We start from the raw sequence: 25,473 nt of genomic DNA, 5'->3' as shown, positions 1-25,473 counted from the left end.
ATATGTATAACATAGTTCAGTTGTAACAAAGAGTATCTACAAAAGATAATATGAACCATATTGGAATTGAGCAAATAAAAACTCTTCTTGATTTGGGAAACAAGGAATTAAATATTTTTTTACTGCATTATTAGAACAATATAAAAGCGATTGTCCATCCTTCAGTCGACTAAGAAGGGTTATCATATCGAGCATCGGCCTTCAATGTTCTAATCTAATCGAAAAAGGTCAGCAAAAGCTGAGAAAATATAACTGTTTGTGTATTGGCTGGAAAACTCATCTGAGGGACTAAAAAGAGAGCTTTGTTCTCCCACTCAACCATAATAAGTCACAATGAGTGGTTGAAGGCGTGAAACAGTTCTTTTGTCCTCAGCAGTAACTGCAAGGTATTGGGTGTTCTTATGTTCTAAGAGTTTTCCCGGGCATCGTTTATATACACGATGACGAACATTTTTGTATATGGCGTCCCGGTTAATACCGACTTCAGCTAAATTGAAATTTACTTCAATCAAGCTGCATGTTCTTTACATTGCCTGGAGTGTACCTCAGAGTATGCTGGACAGGAAATTTTTTGCAATTTTTGAGTCAGAATATTCTGCAGAATATACCAAGGCACATATTTTTTCGAGTCTCTGTGTGTTACAACGCTCTGATATTAAAACTTTATAACTTTAGGATTCTACTGCATGTAAATTTTTTGAGAAGAGGACGGAGCTAAGGCGTAGTGGACACTGTTTCTATGTATTTAAGTATAAACACCGCAATTTTTTAACTCCCAACAACAATAATTTTAATATTTTATTTTTAATTTTTTTTTAACTTAAAAACTTAACATCATACACTTTTCAGTTACGTTTTTGTACACACTTTTTTATTTGTCCAGCAATTTTGCTGCTTCGCTCGAACTCGCATAAACTTGTCTAACTTCGTTCATAGCGAAACCGGCAACGAAGGTTCTAAAGCTTTAATATATACTTCTGCTTGTATGCGTGTGTGTATCTGCATACCACATCGTCTTATCAATGCGTTGCATGCCTCGCAAACTTTTATCATCAAACACATAATTTAAGCGACACAAATATGTACAATAACTCTTAGGCGACCCGGCCAACGAGCGAGCAAGTGAAACATGCCGACGATGAAGAAAACATAAGAAGCAAACGTTTTACGGCAATTTCCGAAACTTTTTGCCTACACTTTTGCCATAATGCCGAATATGAGTAAATTTCCCTTGTCAAGGCACACACACACTCACACACACTCCCACACATACACGCACGCATACATTTATGTTTCATTATATTTTGAATGTGTTGTATTTGGTGTAGCGGCGCTTCAATGCGAGTATTACAAGCAAAACGAAGTTCTAAAACAATTTATGTGCACACGACCGAATGAAGGCATCGTTTGGAAAGTTCTTCGCATTAAATCTGTGACTAAATACAAAACTTGCCACAGCGAACAAAGATGCCGCACGCCGGCAAATAAATATGAATGGGCGAGTAGTTGCACAAATTGATGTAAAGACGGGGACGTGGGCGCACATACTATATATACATACTTACAAACTTACAAAACCGAGCACAAAACAATCAACCAGTGGCTTTGGCAATAGTTGGCTCTATATTAAATTTTCTTAAATTTTACATATTTGGTTTTACTGAGATATTTATCGAGCGAAAAAATCTTGTATCAGAGAAACTGCCACGGATTTGACCAATCTTTCGGGTTCTTGAAGATCGTAAAATGTTCTGAATGTAATTTTTAAAAATCAATCGTCGAGTTGTAAGATGAAAACAGTGTTCTATGACAAATCTTCTTCTTGTTTATTGGCGTAGACACCGCCTACGTAGTTATAGCCAAGTTTAAACAGCGCGTCAGTCGATCTTCCTTTTCGCTGTTGTCCTCCAATGGAAAATTCCAAGTGCAGCCAGGTTCTTCTCCACCTGGTCTTTCGAACGGAGTGGAGGCCTTGCACAGTTTCCCAGGTGCGTATTGCGTCGAAAACTATCTGAGCTGGAGTGTTTTTATCCATTCGTACGACATGACCTAGCCAGGGTAGCCGCGTCTCTTAATTCGCTGCACTATGTCAATGTCGCCGTATATCTCGTACAGCTCATTGTTTCAACGACTGCGGTATTCGCCTTTGCCAATGTGTAAAGGACCATAAATCTTCCGCAGAACCTTTCTTTCGAAAACTCGGTTCGAAGTAGCACTTGTTGGCAAGAGATATTCTGCGTTGGGTTTCGATGCTGACGCTGTTGTTTCTGGTTCCAAGATATACGAAATTTTTTGTTGTTTTCTTTGGAGTTGTTTTTTTATGCTGCGAGTCGAAAACCCAGCACACAAATCAGAGAAGGGACGTTTCGCCTTCCCACTTTAGCTCGCTTTCCAACTTCAGTGACTTCCCTCAATTGCGTGAACTTCTACACATGGCTCCATCTACGAAAGGGTCTAATAAAACAGAACTCGGGACAAACTGTAAAAATGCTCTGCGGTCTGTCGGTTAGTTTTGATGGCTGATACCTAGTTCAAGCCGGGGATAACACTTAGTCTGTTATGTACAGTCCTTTTTGAAACTACCTGTATATGAAAAACATCTGTCGTTGGATGTTGAACCATGGGCAAACACGCCCTTAACATAACACAAATATACTTAGGTGTTTTATTGCTTTATCCGCCATTTCAGCTGGATGTCTGAAGTTATTAGATCCAAATTGTTTTTGCTTTGGTCTGGCAAAAGTCTGACATTCGAGGCGGAAGTTTTGGGACAATTCCATCTCAAACTCCTCCATCAATCGTACTCCACTACCCAATCAGGCAGTGTCAAGTTAGAACTCCAACAACTATTGAAAGGCGGACATTACCGAGAGTAAATACTCCCTAGAACCTCCTACGATTTATCCTGGGTTAGAAGTACCTTTCGACTACACAGCTGCTGGTAATTTATTAAGGCTTGCAGTGCTACTTTGAGGCCCAACAGTCCAGTAAACCACAATAAGGCAAATGAGCCCGTTCCCGTTCCGCAGTTATTGGGATTTAAGTACCGGTCGCAGCAAGCTGAAGTACCTAAATGCCAAAAACAAGGGGTCTAGACATCCTTCCAGTAGTAATCAGAGAACTAAAGGCAATTATCGTTGAAGAAGGCTGTGCGCCCCAGCAGTAAAAGTACTGTTACTATTATGGCAGTCAACCCCGCTTGGAAGACGCCGCAACGATCTGTAGTCTTTTTCGGCGCCTTACGCCAAAACTAAATTCTGTAAAACGTAGGATTAACTATGGATTCATGGAACCAAATCACTACTTTTGATGTGGCATCCCAACTTTTCCCCAATGAGTACCCTGAAGCTATACAGAGTCACCGATGCCCTTCAGACTTTTTCTCTGATGTTGGTTTTCCTCCAGCGAGTTTCCTGTCTAGGATGAGCCTTAGGTACTTAACGCTGTTAGCAAGCTGACACGTCCCTACCATTGACCATTGCGCTTCCGAGAGTTTGTACTTCCTAGTGGATAAAATGAGTTCGGTCTTGCTAGGATATATGGAGAAACCGCTTTCATCAGCTTAGTTTCTAATGATGCTAAAGTGCATTAGTAGCACTAAATAAAGTTGCAGAAAAATATGACTGAGTCTAATTTATGGTCTCGAAATGTGCACATAAGATAACATTTGAGTCCAGAGACCAACGCTAAGTTCGAAACGTCCGAATATGCCACCCCGAGCGACCTTCACTGAGTATTCCGATCGTGTTTCTACGGCGGACGATGCTGTCTCCTCCCCATATGCATTTATTTATTATTTTGTTGCATGCAACATTGCGCCGCAGAACTTTAAATGCAAAACTGAACTTTTGTGCCGCTTCTGCAAGCACTCCTCTTCCAAGCAACTCCTTTTCTTTTTGCAGTTTTCTCGGAATTTTGCGTAGCGCTGTTGTTGTGTATGTTATGTCACTTTTCGCAACGGTTTTGCTTGTATTTCCGTCGGCTATAGTACACTGATGTAACTTAAATTCGCCGCACTTCACAGGCGACAGTGATAAATGATGTGACACACCCCGGCAGCGCTCCAGCACCCAAACGAAAATCGGTTGACTGGGTAATGCTGCATGTTGCAACGCACCGCATGCCACGCCGTCGTTTTTGCATGCCGCAAAAGTTTAAAAAGCAGTGAAGCGACAAAGCATCAAAAGCAGCAACATCAGCAAATAACTACAGCGCCACAGTTGCTGCTGCTGCTGCTGGTGCGCGAAGTTGGGCAAAAAGCGCCTGCAGCAAGTGTGGTAACCCCCTCAGTGGCGCGGTTGCACGTTGCCTCATGCAATCCAATGCGTGCGCTGCATGAACTTTGGACGCACCGGATGTGAGCGCATGCCTCACCGTGGTATACGGGTGTGTGCGTGCGTGTGTGTTGTTGCTGTTGCTTATAAAATTGGAAATGTTTACCATTTTCGGCTGGCAGTATCGACTGATATGTGTGTACATATATGGTGTATTGTATTTAGAGGCGCACGCACACATATGCAAATATTTGTAGGAAGAGATTCGCATGCAACACAATTTTACCAATTATTTTGGCGATTTGGCTTTGCCAGAGACGTCGCTTTTTGAAGCGGTGCAGCAATTGTTGGCTTGCGTTTTATTTTGCTTCTTCTATGCGGCAGTTTTTTTTTTGCATACGGGGGTAGTCCGATTAGTACCTCGCCTGACCTTTCGGTCAACAAAGGAACAAAAATCTTTACTTCTCAACATAGTCGCCTCTTAGCTCGATACTCTGGACCCTATGAGGCTTGACTTTCTTTGAATCAGTTGAAAAACAATTTTTCCAGAAATCGAAAACGAGGCCTGCGTGGCGACGGAAAACTTCAAATCCGACTCAAGCTTTCTCTTTCCAATAATTTTTTAAGGAGCTGCCTTTTTCTTCTTCAAGTTGTCGTTTTAGATTACATTTCCATTCCAGAAGATGGTATTATTCACTTTTGCGTCCATTGTTTCGATTATTCCTTGATCTTCATTGTGCACCGCTGTATCCAAATTCCATCGAGGAACGACGCAGAATCTCCTTCGAATTGCGCTTAAACAGCGAAAAACAACACTGGTATAAAGTAGTCTCGAAATTCTGCTTGTAGTCCCGCAAACGTGACACACATCGCGTCGATAGTTTTCTCTATTTTATCCCGGTGAGATGACTACTGTTTCAGTAGGCGACCTTTTCGCATTATATTTCATAGGGTTTGGTATGAAATAATCCGTCAGTTTTTGGTACAATGCTCTAAAATTTTTCATCCCCAAAGAGTATTCATTTGTAGGAATCGCTCATATCGGTCTTCTTCTTCATTATTGTAGTATACACCGCACCTAGTCACAGTTTGACACCAAGTGGAGATTCCGAGGGTAGTCAAGTTCTTCTCCAACTGGTGTTTCCAACTTCCACCTAGTCTTTCCAACCTCGTCTTCCCCTTCTTCCACCGCCGGGTACTACGTCGAATACTTTCAGAGCTGGAGGGTTTTCATTCATGCGGACAACATGTCAATGTACATATCTCATACAGTTCATCGCTCCATTGACTGCGGTAGTCGCCGTTGCCAAACTTTCCCTCGAAACTTCGTTACTCCGACTCATCCGATATTATCATCTTCCATGCCTCTGCAGTATATAGCAGGACGGGGATGACGAGTGACTTGTACAGTTTGGTCTTTGTAGGTCGAGGGAGAACTTTACTTCCCAATTCCCTACTCAATCCGAAGTTGCACCTGTTGGCAAGAGTTATTCTAGGTTAGATTTCGAGCCTGAAATTATTGTTGTTGTTAATACTGATTCCAAGATAGACGAAATTATCTACGACTTCGAAGTTATGACTGTCAACAGTGACTTAAAGCCAAGTCGGGAGTGCGACGACTGTTCGTTTGACGACTGGAGATATTATAATCCTTATGCTTATCCATTCTGGAGAAAGCATAAATAACGACGCGTTTGTTGAGGCCAATCATATCAATATCATCGACATACGCCAAAAGCTGTACACTCTTATAGAAGATTGTACCTTCTGAATTTAATTCAGCAGTTTAAAGTCTTTCTACAGGAGTAGTTTGAGAAAGTCATACAATAAAGAGTCGACTTTTCTGAAACCTCTTTTTGTACTGAGGGAATAACGTCAACTTTCAAAAGCTATCATTCAATCTATCCGCTCCAACCTCAGTCCTTGAATGGAAAACTTTGTGAGTTTGCGAGATATCGAATTTGGTATAAATTATTATTTAAGGCAACGGAGTAGTCTCCCACAAAATTGTTCAGATCGGCATACGTATATGCCGCACAGACAAAAAATCGAAATCAAATACATACTTCTAAGAAATCTTTTGTAATTGTGAATTATTGTTTCGGTGCCGTCGAAGATATTTTGTTTTCTTGTTTCGTCGCCATTTACTAGATATTTTCAACTAATTTCCATTCTCAAAGCGTCTGTTTAAATTAAAAACTAAAATTTACTTGTGCTTTGTCGCTTTGCCGTTGTTCCTCGTGCATATCTTAGCTCTTCACAGCTGTTCGAATGTCTCAACAGCTAGCTGGCTCAAAGTATCAGTATAACCTCAACTCTTTGCTTTATATTTACTTTGTTTCTTTTCTCTTTTTGCTTCTTCGGTAGTTTAGGAGCACTGACACTAAACTGAATCCTTTGAAATGCTTTCTTTACACGCCACCACTACATTTTAATGTTTTTTATTCATATTTTTTTTCGACTCCGTGCATAAATCTCTATTTCTGTGCTTGTCTTAACTTTTCAGACTTTTCGATTTCTACTTTTCACTTTCGCAAAGTATTTGCCTTGTGTAGGAATGTAAATGTGTAGGTAAATATGTAACGCTGTCGGCCAACAGTTAATTCAAATACTCAGCTAAGATGCTTGCACAGCCTTTGCTGTCTGCTGGAGTCTTTCCAGTGCCTTCTTACTTTTAAAGAAAGAACTTTTAAGAAAGTGTAGTTGGCTACCAATGAAGAAATATCAATACTTAAGTCAATACACTGAAATTCTCATTTGAGAAACTAAATATTTGTACATATATACCATACATACATAATTTTTTTCGGAATCCCTGCCAGAATGTAGACACCATGGTGAAAAAGCCTGAGTAGTTTCTCAAAGCTTTAAGCTTTTTCCTGTGGGTATAAATTTATAAGATAAATAATGCAGCAATGAGAGTAGTAAGCGTCCAGTTTCATTTCCATATCCACCGCTGGGTATATTAAAAACTAGATTATAAAGATTTAGGTAAGATTCATAATGTTTATGGGGACCAGCATAATTTTTAAAATAAACCCTTAAAATGAGTCAGTGGTGTCTATATACTATACATAGCAGAAATGCACTCAGACCGAAACCAAATTTTCGGGAGTTGTTCTTAGCTTCCTAAAACAAACGAGCTAAAAAGATCAGGATAGAATTCTTAAATTTTCATGGGACGATATGTCTTTATTATTTTAATATTAAGTTCTTCCGCCGACGAATACCTTGAAATCATCTCGTGCAAGCTATTAAATCCTTTCAAAAAACAGTGTTTAAGGTAAATTTTAAAGTCCTTGGTAGTATGCATATCTTCTTCTTCTTTACCGGTGTGGCAACGCTTACGCGGTTATAGGTGAGTTTACAACATCTTGCCATACGTGTTTCTTTTTCGCTGTCTGGCGAAACAAAAGCTTCCTAGTGTAGCCAGGTCCTTCTCTATATGATCTTCCTCTGTTTTCCCCAGCAGTAACTGCGTCGGATACTCTCAGAGCTGTAGTGTTTTCATCCATTGGGACGACATGACATAGCCAACGCAGCCGTAGTCTATTAATTCGCTGAACTATGTTAATGTCGTTATATATCTCGTACAGCTCATCGTTCCATCGACTGCGGTATTCACCGTTGTCAATGCGAAATAAACCATAAATCTTCTGCAGAATCTTTCTCTCGAAAACTCGTAACGTCGACTTTGTCATATTTTGCCATCGTCCATACGTTCAAAGTTAGGATTGTCAACAGTGACGCGTGAACCAAATCGCGAGTACGACGACTGTTTAACGACAGGAGATATTTCGTCTCATCCTCGTTCACTACCACAACCATTTGTTTCACTTCTTTGTCCAACCTGCGGAAAGCAGAACTAACTAGGCGGTTGTTATGGTCAATAATGTCGATTTCAACGGCGTAAGCCAGCAGCTTATAGGAGATTGTACCTTCTCTATTTGCATCTGTAGCTTGAGTTATCTGAAGCCTGGTTTGGAGTCGAACGGCTGGAGGGTTCCTCTCGATCCTATCGGCGCTTTTGACTTGTTTTGCGGGAATACCAAATTCAGACATAGCGGAATAAAGGCAGCAGTCAATAGCAGCTTTGAAATCGACGTAGAAGTAATGTGTGCCGTTCCTTTTTTCAAGGGTATTTTCCAAGATTGGCGCATGGTGAAGTCAGCTGTTGATTTCCTCAAGCCATACTGATAAAGTCCAATCAGACGGTGGGCTTTAATCTTTCACACAGTATGCTCTATAAAATATATATGCCATGTTGAGTAGGTTTATCCCGCGATAGTTGGCGCAGGTTGTGGGGTTTCCGTTTTGTGGTTTAGGCAGAGCATACTTAAATTCTCAAACTCGTCGTGCATAATTTCTTCCGACCATTTTCTACAAAGAATCTGATGCGTGCTCAGTTCTGCGCTCGGCCGGCAATCCATCGGCTTTATAGAAGATATGCTATATGTTAATAATCAGATTGATCGACTTAGCCATGTCTGTTCGTCTGTATAGACGCCAATCAGTCCCTCAGTTTTTAAGATATCGCTATGATATTTTGCACATGTTCTTTTCTGTCCAAGAAACTCATTTTGTACCTATAGCATTCGTACCATATGCGGTGACTGATCCAACTAAACTGCTTTTATGGACAATTTTTTTGGTCTGCGCGATATCTTTACGAAATTTGACAAGGTTTATTGCCAATAGTAATGATGCAATCTTGGAAGAATATATTCGGATCGGACGACTATAGCATATAGCTGCCATATAAACTGAATGATTAAATTTAAGTGCTTGTATGGAAACTTTTTGATAAATGAAGGGAAAATGAATGAAGAAATTTTCCTTTGTTTTACATTTAGTTAAATACAATTTTAATAACACATGAAAGAGAGAAATCGGATTACTTTCTCCTGACTTCCTGAATAAATTGTGTAAATGGCAGGGCCCTTTTCGGACTCTGATACAGATTGCACTTAATCTTTCCTATTATTAAAGAATGTGTGTATGGAAATTCGAAAATCAGTTACTCTCATCAACTAACTTCTTTTCATATAGTTATATAAACCTATACTTAAGCTTTATAAACCATCGCTCGGTGAGAACTGTTATACTCCAAGTAACATGTTTCGTGCCTCCATTTTAAAAATCTTAAAAGCATAACCTCAGCTATGTATACAACATCTTTATATCAGTATACCACTCTTTATACTAGAGTTATTGGCTACTCCCTTAAATCTTAGAACTGAGCTAAACTCACTGATTTCTTTGCAACAAACTCATGCGAATTATTGCAAAAACCATAAAAAGCGTCTGTGTATACGACATATATGTTCTATGTATGTGTTTAACATACACCACAGTTTTATTCAGGCAATTGAACTCTCGGTTGCCATATGAATTCAATTGCTTCGTCATTTTCTTAAAAGTTCTGTGGCACACCGACTGCCCTCCCTCAGCGCAAATGCCACAATAATTTCAATTTCCTGCCTGAATTCACACATATAACAATGTGGGTCACAATTGCCCGTCACCAACGCACGCACATCCACATGCCACATACGCACACATAGAGAAAGACTTGTATGTGTGTGAGTCCAGTCAAGAGCACGAAATACAATACGACAAAAATGGGTAATTGCATTATTTCGACGTTAAATTCGTTGAATTATGAATGATATGTGACGCGAACGCCCCCGACGACAGTTGCCACACAGCTTTGTATATACTTGTATGTATGTACATATATGGATGGAGTGTGCACATGCGGTATTGAATGTATTGGGCGCTGTTGGCAACGCGCGACAGTTATCGTCGTGACGGGGGGCGTTCATCGCTGGTGAGCTTTGTAAAATGAAACCGCTGTTTCACAATCCGCATATCGATACACACACATACATACATATTTTTTGCCTAAATGAAAAAGAAAAAGTAAGAAAAAGAAGTGGAAAAAAGGAAAGCAAATGCAAAAAGTTGAATAGAAGCAGAAAAATAATAAATTTCACTCCTGCCCCAAATACCACACGTGTGTGGTTCTTGTAACCGTTGTAACGGAGCACCTATAGCTTCATATGTGGCATGTGTGCACATACACACACACACACACACATCCTGCTTGTGGGTGGCAGCGCCAATATTCCAATTCGCCATAATTTCCGTTTCATTTTCTTTGTATGAAACCTAGTCTCGGGTTTTGTTGTTGTTGCAAACGGTCGCGACAATTATTCGACTTCGAGTTGTGGCTCTGCAATGCCATCGGTCGGTTGGCAGGGCGCATGCTGAAAATTTATATAATCAAGTTAAGATCTGCCGTATCATGCAACTACACACGTGTGAATGCCACATGCCACATACCACAACCGTTAGCAAAAGTGTCTCTGTGTGTGTATGCTGCCACTTCAATAGCGTACGAACTTGTTGGTGTAGGGAAGGGTGGCACAGCAGAGGAAATTGCCCGCTGTGTTAAAAAAAATATTGCTTTTAATATTCCTGTATTTGAACGGCAATAAAATGCCAGTCAATAGATTTGTACAAAGGGAACCCCACTTTATCACATCAGGCAAAGTCGGGCGATTGATACATATGTACTTCGTACATTTACTCCTGTAAACTGTGTATTTACTATGATATTATAGTTATATGGTAAAGAAATGAATTGACTTTACCGTTATTAGATGCACACAATTCGGCCAGTTCGATGTTTAGTTGGGTACCTCGAGTTTACTTAAGAACATATAATGTAATTTAGCTGTTTTCAAAACATTGTTGGATCTTAACAATTCTTCTATTGGTTTTCCAAACGATCCGAAGCTATCTAAAGTTAAATTTTAGGCCAATATGAAAATATAACTGGTCTACAGTCGACAAGGCTTGAAATAATAATATACACTACCTGGTAATCTGATGTCAAAAGAAGTCAATCTACACTTGTCAACTCCATTTCACCTCTGACATCCTCGACTCACTTTTTTTTGGCTGATTTGATTAGAAATTTATACCTCAACAATACCCTGTCCTCTGATAAAGTTAAGACCTATATTACTTCCAAAAATCGTGGCACGAACTTCTCGAAAAAATATTGAAAGATGAGCTAAAAACGCTCATTTCGCTGTGGTAGTCGCTTAATGAATTTTCGAATAACCTTAAAGAGGCCCAACTAAATATAAATGTTTACTGGTGGTGAAAAATCATTCGTGGTCGAATAGCAATTAGCCGACCGCCGGTGACCGCCTAAAGGAAGGAAGCGCCCAAAGGCGGCAGTTTAGTGCAACAGAAAAGAAATTTTCTATACTACAATCCAAATACATCGATATTGACTCAACAAAAGTCCTGTGAGCATGGTTAGCAGATCCTTTAACATCCACCTTAGAGTCCATACCAAGTGAATGCTACATTTTACTGTCTATGGCTAATGATTTTGGTTAAAAGTTTGTCTCACGAGTAGGTAGTGAAATCGATAGATTCTACTGGGTAGAGATTTTTAAGTGAAGTTATCTTCAAAATGGCATCTTGTACGTTCACAATGGTGTTTATTTGACATACATCAGAGCATTCTAGCTATGCTAAATAAAACCTTAAATTTTTTGTTAAGATTTTGGATTTATTTTCCCTAGATTGTATATAAGAAGTTTATATGCGGTGTAGAATGATTCCTCTTTGATCTTTTATACTTCATTCGACCCAAAATCTCGACAAAATCCACTCAAACTCATGCGAATTCAAGCTAAAAAAGCAGATTTGAATAAATCTCTGGCGAAGGAACTAACTATATAGGTGACACTCAGGAAACTGTCCCCCTAACACTGAGTGAAACTCTCACAGTTTCCTTTACAATACCTTAAATTGGAAGATTACACGATTTGTATCGTTTTGTTTGGTTTGTAAGGACGTTTAAAAGAGTAAATCTTCTTCCTTCTATAAGGTAATTTCACTCATATGTTGTACGCACCGAAAAGCTATACAACGTTGTTCTGCTTTTCTTTGCTGAACAAACTTGGAAGACATAAATAGAACTAAATATGTTCATAAGAAACTTTCTGAAAAGAACTGAGCTTGATAAAACAACCTGAGTATTAATACCGTCATCAATCCGAAGCGGTTCAATTAAGAAAAGGTAAAAGAACAAAAGCTGAAAATATATTTAGAAATAATTTGCTAGAACTCCAGGTTATTCTAGCCAATTTCTATGTCTTATTTTAACTTCGGTGTTACCCAAGTGAACAGTAGATTTAGCATACAATTCTACCTAGCTTGCTCTTCTGGCCCTATGCATTTGGATATACGTAGGTATACGGGCTGGTACTGGAAAAAGTTGGTTTCCATTGTACTACTTGGCACTTATATCAGTTGTTATCTGTGTAGAGGTGGTTGTTTACTCCACAAAAAAAAATATCTCACAGATTAATGTTCTGCTCCAAAAACTCTAACCTAACACTTTTGCTACACCTTTATGATATTTTTAAATGATTAAAAGACAAGTCAGACACAGAAACATTTTTTACGATAGCATGAAGTTGATAGAAAATAGCTGAAGAAGAAAAGGGCTTTGTGGAACTCTATGCAAGACAAGTCTTGGCTTTTACTTCGTGTCGGTTATCAGAAGTGTATGTAAGAATAAATTGAGGAAGCCGATATAAAATGAAGTGTAAAATTTTATTTGAAGAGAGTTCTCCTATACGAATGAGCAATAATAAAAAGGAGATCTCTTCATCATCGCCATTTATAATACCTTTCATTATATCCTGATAGTCGAATAATATTGTTTCACGGACGATAACGCGATGCTGTCGAAAACCAATTGTGCTTTCACTTTTCTTGGTCCCAAATGATCTTTCAAAAGTGTTTTCACTGATCCTTCCGATATTCCGACAATGCCAGTAAGATCTTTGACTTTTAGTCGTCGACTCTCAAGCACGAATTTCTTTATTTTATTGACGTGTTGATCATCAAAGCAAAAGCTTTATTGGAACTTCTTTATTGAATATGTACATCAGAAAGACCAAAACCAATAATTATTGTCATGCGTTATTAGGTTGTCAAATATTATCCGCTTTTTTGCTCTTTATTCAATGCTTTATAAAAAGTGTTACAGTGATCGGATTTAGTTCAAATATGCGCCGTTTCGTTCGATAATCTGTTTCCATCTAGACGACTACTTAATAATACCCCCTCGTAGAAGACCCCTGCTTATTTGCGAAGAAGGGCGTTCGCCATGGACAGGAAAAGTTGGTAATCACTTGGCGCTATATCCGGGCTATATGGTGGATGCAATGAAGCGAGTCATCAAAGAAGTGTGTGGTCTGGCGTTGTCCTGGTGGAACACTACCCCCTTCCTGTTGTATAATTCTGGACGCTTCTGGTCGATCGCCTGTTTCAAGCGGTCCAGTTGTTTGCACTAGATGGTAAAAAAAAAGCGTCTGGCCATTTGGGAGCAGCTCACAGTGGATGATTCCCTTCCAATCTCATCAAACACACAGCAAAACCTTCCTGGCCGTCAATCCCAGCTTTACTACTGTTTGAGACCATTCAACGGCCTTCGACCACGCCCGTTTTCGCTTGATATTGTCGTATGTGATCCATTTTTCGTCACCAGTCACCATCTGCTTCAAAAATGGCTCGAGTTCGTTCCATTTCAGCCGCATATCGCAGGCCTTGATTCGATCCAGAAAGTTTTTTTGCGTCAAATCATGCAGCACCCAAACATTAAGCTTTTTTGTGTATACAGCCTTTTTCAGATGGTTTAAAATGGTTTGGTGACTAGCTCCCATCTTCTGGACGATGTCACGAAATGCCACATGTCAGTCTAACTCGATGTTTTCCATAATTTGATGGGTATTCGTCATAACTGGTCTTCTGCCGAGTGGCTTATCCATGGTGTCGTTTTCACCCGCTCTGAATCGTTAGACAACTAAGTCGAAACCATTCCTCCGCAGTTCGAAGTGATAGAATACCATCCCTAAAACACCATTAATCTCACGGAACGTTTCTCTAGCGAATTTGCTTTTAACGAAGGAAAATTTTAAAATAGCGTGAATTTCGGCGTTAGTGAACTCCATGTTTACACGTCTATAACTGTTGAACGCAATATCCAAAATAATCATGCATAGCGTCGCTTTGTAGGTTATGTCAATACCATTCAAAGATGTACATATAGTAGTGCCAAATACGAGCTCTGTAGTGCAGTGTACATAGCCGCGAAATTCAAAAGACAAAAAGGCGGAAGGAGAGATTTGACAACCTAATATTTGGCACAGATGTCACTGACAATCATGCCAACACAGAAAAAAATATTTCTCTGAAATTTAAATTAAAGTGTTTCACTATTTTTTGCTTCTATTAGTATGTATTCAACGCTGTCAAAAATCAATTATAAATTCATTAAATTTAAAGCGTCCAATATTTGCTTTCTAACCTAAAATGACTGCCTAAATCGCCGGCATAAATACATTGACAAACAAATAACTAGCCAACATTTAAGTAAATCGCCATAATTTTATCGATTTATTATATAGTAATTACTATTATTTGAATTCTAATGTGCCTATATTAATGAATATATTTGCATTTTTTCACTGAAATGCCTTTATTTGTGTAACCGACTTAATTTAGTGCAAATTTTTGTTTCGTAAAAACGCCACAACTGTGTTTGTTCAACGAATACAACAACACGAAAAATTTAAAACCTCTTTTTGTATTTAATTTATTTATATGCGCAGCTATAATAAATCACTTGTGTTGAAATGTATTGAAATTGAATAATAAAGGTAGGCTTATGGTCGGTTGGAACAGAGTTTTAATTGCACTCGTAAGTTGTAAGGATTGTAAAGAGTCGGAAATATACCGAACAGGATGCACAGAAACATATAACATTTCTCTAAGTTGTCTCATTTACTATCTGTGTTACATATTTCATAGAAAACTTGATTGCCTTAAATCAATAAAGCTTTCGTCTAGACGTATATAGCAGTCCTTGTTGAAGCTGTCAGTCCTTGTCGAACATTTTTGAATCCACATGCAATTATGCTAGTCGGAATTAGCTAATGTCAAATGCCTTCTTTATTGGCGGATGTTTTTGGCTTAAAAAGAACAAGACGGTTTGTAATTCCCATATTAGATATATTAGGGCTACCAAGAACATTACGTGCAACTAATTTCATTACAGCTTCTGGTGGCCTTAACTCAACCGAAAGAACTGAGCTGCTCATTTTCGGTGTTTATGCAAGGCTTCAAAAGGTTGAGACTGATTTCATCCAAATTTTAAAGCAATTATTATATATCAGGTTTATTATGTACCATATACTGAGATCTGTACCGCTGTATATACCGTTATGTATCGTTAAAGGAAGTAAACTGCATGAATTCCAAAAGGCTTTATATGTTTTTCCTCTTTTAAAACAACTATAAGTAGAAAGTATGTTCAAAATTAGGCCTAATTGGGCCACGAGTCCTCAACAAGCTTTTAAGTTTCTTTGACAGCTTTGAAAGCTCAAAATTCTAAAAAATTCTATCCAACCTATTTATTTTAATGATTAAGGGGTTTTTGTATAGAGACTTTTAGTGAAGTTATCTCTTAAAATTTACGAGAGACGTTCATTAAACTAATTCCTATTTATTCACTTCTAGCTTACAGCTGTGGCAAATATTGTTAGAGGGCAGCCTTACCCGTCATAGTAGCTGTAAGTCTGCAAATTCTATCCACAGATCTATGTAATAAATCTTTAGTTCTAATCTTATTAATTTGGGTCGCATCTGCTTCGTTATCAGGCTAAAAGCCTTGCCGCAATTGTTGACTACGTAAGGGTTCACAAGGTCAGTAATATCGGTGGGCTGCGGATTTCTTTATCCTCCCACAGTTATTCCATAGAGCACCACAGGCCTTCCCTAAATCAAGTACCTCCGTTCGGAAAATGTTGGCTGAGTTTTATTGTCGGTTAGAGAGCGAGAGAGAGAGAGATTTCAAGATATCCTCACCCGAAAGTAGCTATTGAAATCTAACCTTGGTGGACGGAGGAAGATCGTACAGTCTAATTTAATTAAGTATAGCGGTTTCAGGATGACGCTTTATTTACAATATTTCTTATTCCAACCTCCCAATTCCTTTAATAAGATCTTGATGCTGCATTCCTAATAAAGACGTCCATGGGAAACTGATGCAGGAAGTTCATTTTGTTCTGTCCATATAGATTGAGATAGTTTCCTCCTCCCCAACTAAGCCGTTTTTCAATACATGTCTAGAAAAAGCTATTGAAATCTAACTTTAGGAAAAGGAAAAAGAGGATACAGTCCGATTTACTTAAGTTTAGTGGATTCAGAACGACGTTTTGCTTATCATCTTTATATGACTTTATATAACTTAATAGCCTCTGTAATACCTGAAAAGTGGTATCTGTAATCCAATTAATTTCCTGATATTAGAGTGTTCCTTTAATGCCGGCCACCAAACCAATACTAAGTACATCAGAATTTGCCTAGTTACGGATTTAATGTATATTTGGTTCAAGACCCAGCTACCTGCTAAAGTATTTATTTGCAGGTGTAGTAACCCATATACGCTTTAGTGGTTCATTGTTCAACAAACACTTTACAGTTCAGTTCGGTATCGATATCCAGCCACAGATATTTAGATTTGGGGGAGAGAGAAATGGTTCTACCAATGAGTGTGGGCATTTAAAATTGAGATATTTTGGTTTTGTCCATTGTTCGTGGCGCTCTACCTTCGTATAGCTCCTTCCATAATCTCACTTATTGTGGAATGAAAGAAACATCACTGTTACCATAAGAACTACTTACATCGTCAGCATACATGCTTATTGCATATGTCGGATAATATAACTATTTGAGGTTACTTCTACATATCTCTCTCCTGATTTTTTTTCAATAATATAAACAACCTTTGCTTGCACATAATACTTTTACTCTTGCGAGATATGAAGCGACAGTATAAAAACTGTCAAATGTGTCGATATCTAATATGGAATTGAACTGGTTTTGGGTAACAAATTCGTATTGTTTTTATTAGTTATGCAAATTAAATGCTAATTAATCTATGCTCTATTGAAATATCGGTGAAAATTTTGTTTAATTTGAAATTTAAGTTGAAGGAGACTTATAGTAATTATTACTAATTAGCTGTTTAAGCTATTTTTGTAGAGCAAAATTTCGAAAACGAAATGCGGACTGGACTGTCGCTTTGGTATTCATATGAATATTTAAACTTTTTTTTTTAAACAAAGACAAATTTTGTGTAATTTAAATTTAATTCTTATTTCAGCGTATTTAAAATTGAAACGGAAATTCATGTACCACGAAATGATGGAATGATTTTCATAGACTTGAAATTATTTTTCTAACTATTTTATAATATTTTCTCATATATTTCAAACTCACTTGAAAGTGAGTTACTGAAAATGCCTCCCATCATGAAGTTTGTTCAACAAATTTTAGAACTGATTAGAGAATGCCTCTCATCTCTCGGTTAAAAGCAAAAATGGTTTGGTATTTTATAGAACAACCTGCAAGCCGTCTTAAAAGTTCTAACCTTTTTCTTATATGAAAATCTTAAATAGAGCTCAGAATATTGACATCTTCATTGAACAACGATGAATTCGATAAAGAAAAAGACCTTGTCTTTCAATTTGACTTCGAAATAATTTATTATTTTAGCGAATGGTGATCCAAAGATAAGTTGAAACTCGTAAACCACGCCCTAGTCGCTTGTAAATTAAGATAAAGTTGACTTATCACTAAATATAGTAACAAGTAACTTAATCATCAGGGTTCGTTTCCGTGCCTAGTTACCTAGCGGAATCGCTGGAAACTGCTTATCCAATGAGTTTGCAAGAGGGATAGACTGACTCCAATCATACCCGAATGGGTGCGAGTTGAAACTCCGTTGTCATCTTACTAACAGTGAGCCTATGGACCTCGCATGCTCTTAACACGCCAGACTTGGGTTGAAAGAAGTCGGTGGTCATACCTTCGGCGAACCAGGAGAGATAGCACAGATTGACATCGGCGGCCTCAACCAATATTTGAACGCCTCAAATCGCTTCGTCGATTTATAAGAGTCTTTATGATCAATTTTATATGAGTTATAGGTACCAGACTGGATCAGCTATCAGCTAATTAATAGGATCGATTATTGCACGCTTGAAAGGAAACTATGTCTGGCCGTTACATAGTCTGATGTCTAATTATGCGTGAGCTATAAATTCTGCGACCAGATCAAATCAAAGGTCTTCCTCTGCTTTCACCAGCGGGTACTGAAACAAAAACCTTCATAGCTGGAGTGTTCCTCTTCCATCCGGACAGCAAGACCTAAAGCAGCCGCTGTCTCTTGACTCGCTGAACTATGTCAATGTCGACGTATGTATATCTCGTACAGCTCATCGTTCCATCGATTGCGATACTCGCCGTTGCCAATGCGCAAATGACCATACATTTTCCGCAAAACTTTTCTATCGAACACTCCTAAGGCGGACTCATCAGATGATGTCATTGTCTATGCCTCCTCACAATATAGCAGGACAGAAACGATGAGGGACTTGTAGAGTGCGGTCTTTGTCTCAGGTTTAGTTCAGGATTCAAGGTTAGGGAGGTATACAGTCATCTATTTGTACTATCTAAGGCTCCACATAGTTTGTTATGCTAAATGTGATCAAAAAGAGGGGAGATTCAAAAGTTGGGTAAGCGAAATGAAGAGAGAGAGAGAGAGGGACTAAGAGAGAGGGCGTTAGCTAAAGGAAACCCAAAAGATTTCAAGGTCCTGTCAAGGTCGTACAGGCTTCTACTAACCATAAAGAGCATAATAAGTTTAATTTCCCGTATTTGAAAAAATTAGGTCACATTTGATTAGAAAAAATATCACAAAAGTACTGAAGTTGATTTTAATTTTGTGACCAAATTTTTTTTTATGAAAGCTAACCATAAAATTCAGATAATTCCCACACAACCAATGCTTCTTCATATATTCATTACCTTACACATAACGGCAATTTGCATATGTGGTAAATGCACAAAGCACTCCGTAATTCTGGTGCGAATTGTGTTGTGTGGGAGTTCATTTGGATCGTTGAGGTCGCCTTGGCCACAAATATTCCATTTCATGCCGCACTAATTATAATTCCAATTTATTTAGTATATTTTATGCAATACTTATTTGCTTTCGTTTGTAACCTAATACCTGCCAACCAATGTGGATATTTTTCGTTATTGCGGCAGTTTACACAGAATAAACAAAATATTAATTTCATTAGGTTCGGCACAGTCAATGTGTACAAAAAATATTTAGTTGACTCTTTTGTTTTACTTTGAGGGAATATAATATTTAATTGCATACATACATAAACATATTTATTATGTGCATACCTAAAATATCTGATAGGAATCATACTCGGAAGGGATATGAACCTTGTCTCTCAGTTGTGGATATATATGTATGTAGCTCTGAAATCTTACACACATACATTTGCCCTCAGGAAGCTCTCGATTTGTCGTAAGCTCAGATGTTGTACTACTTTAGCATATAGTTGCCATACAAACTGAACAATCCGTATCAACTTCTTCTTCTCTTTACATCGATAAAGCTTAGCGAGCACCATAAATATTCGCAATGTACTATGCTTGACAGGAAAATACCGAGTTATAATCTCCCAGTAGTTCCCTACTTTTCTTAAGAAAAACACAGAAAATTCAAATTTAATGGGGAATGTTTATTATCATTCCAAAAAATTTTATTATTATTATTATTCTTTGACATTTATTTTTTGAAGATTATCTCTTTCAAATATTGGCCGCGGTGACACTTCAGGTGGTCCATCCGTTCATTCCAGTTTTTGATGACTTGTTGGAACTTTTCGACTGGTAATTGGCGAATGACACGCGAGATGTTTTGCTCCAAGACCTCAATCGAAGCAGAATTGTCCGTATACATTTTAGACGTTACATAGCCCCACAAGAAAAAGTCTAACGATGTGATATTACACGATTTTGGTGGCCAATCGACCGGTTCAAAACGTAAAATTATCTGTTCACCGAAGTGTTCTCTCAATAATCTAATGATAGATGCGATATGTCGGAAGTGGCGCCGACTTGTTGAACCCAAATGTCCTCGAGATCACGATCTCAGGCATCAAATAGTCGGTTATCTAGCGCGATAACGGTAAGATCTCGACGTAAAATGTGCCAAGTCATTCCATACAAGAGTTGTAATACTTCCTAAACTTTTCGAGAGATTTTATTTAAAATCTCACAGCGTGATCTTAACAAGGTTGATTCGGTAGCTAGAAAGATGGCAGTTCTGGCAATCGCATCAGCTGAGAAAATTTTCTCTTGTAATGCGATATGAGATTATTGCTTCGATTGCCTCTTAGCTACCGCCGTAGATACAGCTCGATTATTGTTAGGTTCAGTAGCCCTTCTCATGTACCCGTGGGAGTGATTTTTAATGCTTTGATTATGAACACAGCGATTCGCCGGGGAAGCAGAGGAAGAGGAAGACCTGCACTCCGTTGGAAGGACCAGGTGGAGAAGGACCTGGCTACGCTTGGAACACCCAATTGGCGCCACTTTGCGAAAAGAAGAAACGACTGGCGTGCTGTTGTTAACTCGGCTATAATCGCGTAAGCGGTGTCTACGCCAATTAAGAAGAAGAAGAAGATTCGCTGTATTTGTTGCAACAAATTTAAGATAAGACCATAAATCGACATGTTTTCTTCATGGTAGTGAGGGTCGGACTGAAAAGTCTATGGAATCTAAAACACCTAATACCTAAAAATAATCAATACAGATGTGGAGTTCTTCTTCCTCTTTATTGGCGTAGACAACGCGTACGCGGTTATAGCCGAGTTTACAACAGCGCGCCAGTCGTTCTTCATTGATAATTGGAGATTCCATTGTAGCCAGATCCTTCTCCCCCTGGTCTTTCCAAAGGAGTGGAGGTCTCCTCTTGCTCTGTTTCCTCGGAGGGTACTACGTCGAATACTTTCAGAGCTGAAGTGTTTTCGTCCGTTCCGACGACATGACCTAGCCATCGTAGCCGCTGTCTTTTAGTTCGCTGAAATATGGCAATGTCGTCGTATATATCGTACAGCTCATCGTTTCATCGAATGCGATATTCGCCGTTCGACTCATCAGATGTTGTCATCGTCCATGCCAATGCAACATATAGCAGGACGGGGATGATGAGTGACATGTAGATTTTGGTCTTTGTTCCTCGAGAGAGGAACTACTTCTCAATTGCCCATTCAGCCCGAAGTAACACCGTTATGTTATCAAAATGTTCAGCGTGACGAGACGAGTTAATGTATGGATGTCTGGCAGTCCGTGTAAGCAATGAATGAGTAAAACATGTATGTAACATATATGTGTTCCGTGGCATTCTGTGGATGATGATATTTACGTTGGGAATTATCGGTTATAGCCGAGATACCTCTTCATTGGGAGCGCATTACTCTGGGGAGGGTTGGTTCGTATTCTCACTTTAGCTCGCATTCAAACGGATATTCTTTGGCTACCGAGAGGATACTTGGTCTAAGATCGGAAATCGTGAGCTGTTTGTGCCATATGTGAAAGAATCGTTTCTGGCCACTCCCAAGTAAATGGCGTTCAGAGCACTTTTCTCACTTGCGTAAACGTCTACATATGACTACATCCTTCACACATGACTCCATCCTCCAAGTATGCTGGCTTTATTAGTAAGTCATGTGATTGACCTAAAAGTAATAATTAAATAAAATTTCAGCATAATTTACTCAAAGTAATCCTTTCTTATGTAATTTAAGCAAATAAATCATTGCAAATATTTGCATTTATTGCATATCTCTTTTGTATCAATTATTAACACCTACTAATCTGTGGTTTCTATACAACTTTTGTTTTCTTACAGTGTCCCAGCATAAGCTGACGAAGAGCAAATACAACGGTATTAACGATAAACCAAAATAAGCGCCAAGCAACCGAAGAATTTACACTCGAGATTAAATTGAATTAGGAAATACCCTAGAAACCAACAATTTACTCCAATCTGGCAATGTCTGTGCACACCAACACATGTCGAAATATTAACAAATGGAGCTGATATTGGCTAAAGCATTAAATTCGCAGACATTAAACACGAAACACTTTAAAAATTAATAAATTCGCGACAAGTGCTAAACCAAATTCATAAAATGAACGACAAACTACAACAAAAATGCATTCTAAATACAATAGTAGCAACAACAGCACAACATTGTGGCGCAGCAGGACGCGTGTGTTAATAATTTAAACACAGTTTCCTGTTAATTTCGAAATGCCTCTAATTTGAATTGATAATTCAGATAGCGGCGGAACAGCAACGAGCGGCTAAACACACAAATACAACGACGGCAAACAGCACACAAGCGCACACACAACCGCCAGTCGGCAAACACTCGGTATCCGAACCCGCACACACATACACACACAGATTTAAATTCGAAAAATAAAAATTTTCGATTTCGTAATGGACAAACGTGCTAAATGCAAGCGGTCAAGCGTGGAAATTTGATGTGATTACCGCGTCTGAATGCGAATGCAAATGCAATAAATGCAAAAACAAATAAATTGCAAATTGCAACAACAACTGCAACATGAATGTAACCACAAAGTGGTCGGCATAGCGCATTTTCAACTAAAAGCCATAATTATATATTAATAATAATAATAACAAGGACAACAGCTGCAACTAATACCAGCTTAGTTTGACAACACTATACACACACATACATATACACATATTTATACATACACAAATATAGAATATAAAATGTTTAAAGCCATTTTAAGCTCGGGCATAAAAATCGAACGCATCAAAATGTCAGCAAAACCGAAACTATGGGAGCGCTGGCTGTACAAATCAAGGTGAGTGCATACAAATATACAAACAACAAGTAAATATATATACACATAGAAGATGAGAAATATATATACTATTATATTCTTCCCAATTGAATTTTTCATAGCATAAAAGGGTATAAAAAGGTGTTTTTCTTGATTTTCATCGTTCAGTTTGTATGGGAGCCATATGCTATAGTAATCCGATCTAAAAAAAAATTTCAAGAATTGTAGCATTGCTGTGTATAAAAATGCATGCCAAATTTCGATAAGATATTTCGACAAATAAAATAGTTTTCCATACAAATACATGTTTTTAATCGGCAAGTTTGTATGGCAGCTATAAGCTATAGTTATTCGATCTGAAAAAAAATTTCGTAAATTGTAGCGTTGGCTTGTATAGTGATACATACCAAATTTTGTGGAGAAATATTGATATATAAAGCAGTTTTCCCTATAAGGACATGAATTTGATCGTTCAGTTTTTATGGTAGCTTTAAGCTATAGAAAACCGATCTGAGCAATTTCTTCGCAGAATGTACCGTTACCTAAGGCAATAATCTGTGCTTAATTTCGGGAGAATATCTAGACAAATAAAAAAGTTTTCTATACAAGGACATGATTTTAATCGGACAGTTTGTATGGTAGCTTTAAGCTATAGTAAATCGATCTGAACAATTTCTTCGTAGAATATACCGTTGCATAAGACAATCATCTGTGCTTAATTTCGCGACAATCCTTTGACAAATAAAAAAGTTTCCCATACAAGAACATGATTTTAATCGGCCAGTTTGTATGGTAGCTATAAGCTATAGTAGTCCGATATAGACAGTTCCGCCAAAAAAGCAGTTTCTTCGAAATCAAAGCACGTGTGCAAAATTTCAGACCGATAACTCACAAACTAAGGGACTAGTACGCATATATACAGACTTACAGTGGAAGGAACAGAAGGACGTGGCTAAATCAAATCAGCTCGTCACGCTGATCATTTACATGTATTCTTTATAGAGTTTCCTAAGTTTTCTTCTGGCTGTTACAAACTACGTGGCAAATTTAGTATACCCTACCCAACTGGTAAAAATATAAACAAATCCAGCTAAGCATTTACACACAAATATTTACACCTAAAATGCATGTATGTAAATGTGTGCGTGTAAATGCGCTTTTTCCATATCCAATTAAATTAGTGGGGCTTTAGCAAAGCTTTAAAGCTAACATAATAATGCATACAGTCAAACACGCACACACATATACACGCATGAAAATTAATGTCTATTATACCAAATAGCTTGTGTGTGTGTGTGTGTGTGTGTGAATATGCCAGCACATAAAAACTGGCAAAATTGTAATTGAATTAAAATTGCATTTATTGCGAAGGAAACTTTTGCAAATGCAAACAAATTTAATATTTATTTTAAAACCAGACAAATTGCAATTCAAGTAAATTATTTCCACAACTTTTAGCTAAACAAAATAGGCAACAAAGTTTGTAATAACTAGAGCGAAGTGATCGAAATTTCTAAATATATACTTATGCAATACAAGAATATACAGAAAATTTTGTTAAAATAACGTAATCTGTGGATTAAAAGGTCTTACTGGCTGTATAGTGAAAAATTTAGTAAAAAATTGCTTTTGGTAACGGCACTGCTGGCAAAAATATTCGTGGAATTTCAATTAATATTAAAGAATGGTAATTATTAGTAAAAAAAAACTTAAAACTTTGCTATTTTCATATAAAAGTATAAACTTTTCGAAGTAAGTCACCAAAAGTGTTTCATAACGGTAATTAGCTCTATGTGCTTCATTCAAAAATACAGTTCGTTTTGAAATATTGCCAGGAATGGCATTTTTATGAAAAAAATCTGATTAACAGTCGGCATATGCCAAATAAAACAAAAAAACAACAAAACAAACAACTGGTATAAATGCAGTAGACTAACATAGTAAAGTATATATGTATGAGTGTAGTAGGACTACCTACTAGTTTAAAATATATCACTGTGAGCTACTTTCCCTGCCCGAGAATACTCGTCAAAGTAACAGAGAAAGCGAAACGAACAAACAACTGGTATGAGGCACATAATCAACACTGGTATAATCAACCTAAAGTTATATACCAGTCAGTGAATATATATGTACTTATATTAGAGAGTTTTTTTAACTATTAATTTTTTTCAATCCCGTCACGAAATTTCCTTGGAAATACCCTAAAAAAAATCCCAGAAAATTTTAGCCCTTAATATTAACAAAGGGAACTGGACCAAGACCTGTAAAAATTTTCCATATAAAATACACTACAATCGTGACTTTGTATCTTTAAATTTTTACAGATTAGAGGTGTTTTATGGCATCG

The 25,473-nt window shown here is 37.9% G+C and overlaps 1 protein-coding gene across 1 annotated transcript in view; it reads left to right on the top strand.

Moving 5' to 3' along the window:
* The window catches only part of LOC120768126 (protein O-mannosyl-transferase TMTC2), a 266,237-nt gene that overhangs the window by 21,627 nt on the left and 219,137 nt on the right, over positions 1–25,473 (top strand). The window contains exon 2 of the mRNA XM_040094680.1: positions 22,150–23,144. Coding sequence (XP_039950614.1) covers positions 23,050–23,144 — 95 coding nt within the window. The 5' untranslated portion in view covers positions 22,150–23,049. The remainder of the gene's footprint in view (positions 1–22,149; positions 23,145–25,473) is intronic.

This window comes from Bactrocera tryoni, chromosome 2 (assembly GCF_016617805.1).
Source record: "Bactrocera tryoni isolate S06 chromosome 2, CSIRO_BtryS06_freeze2, whole genome shotgun sequence".
Lineage (NCBI taxonomy): Eukaryota > Metazoa > Arthropoda > Insecta > Diptera > Tephritidae > Bactrocera > Bactrocera tryoni.
The sequence above is the reverse complement of the archived record's forward strand: the minus strand, read 5'-3'. Positions and strand labels throughout refer to the sequence as shown.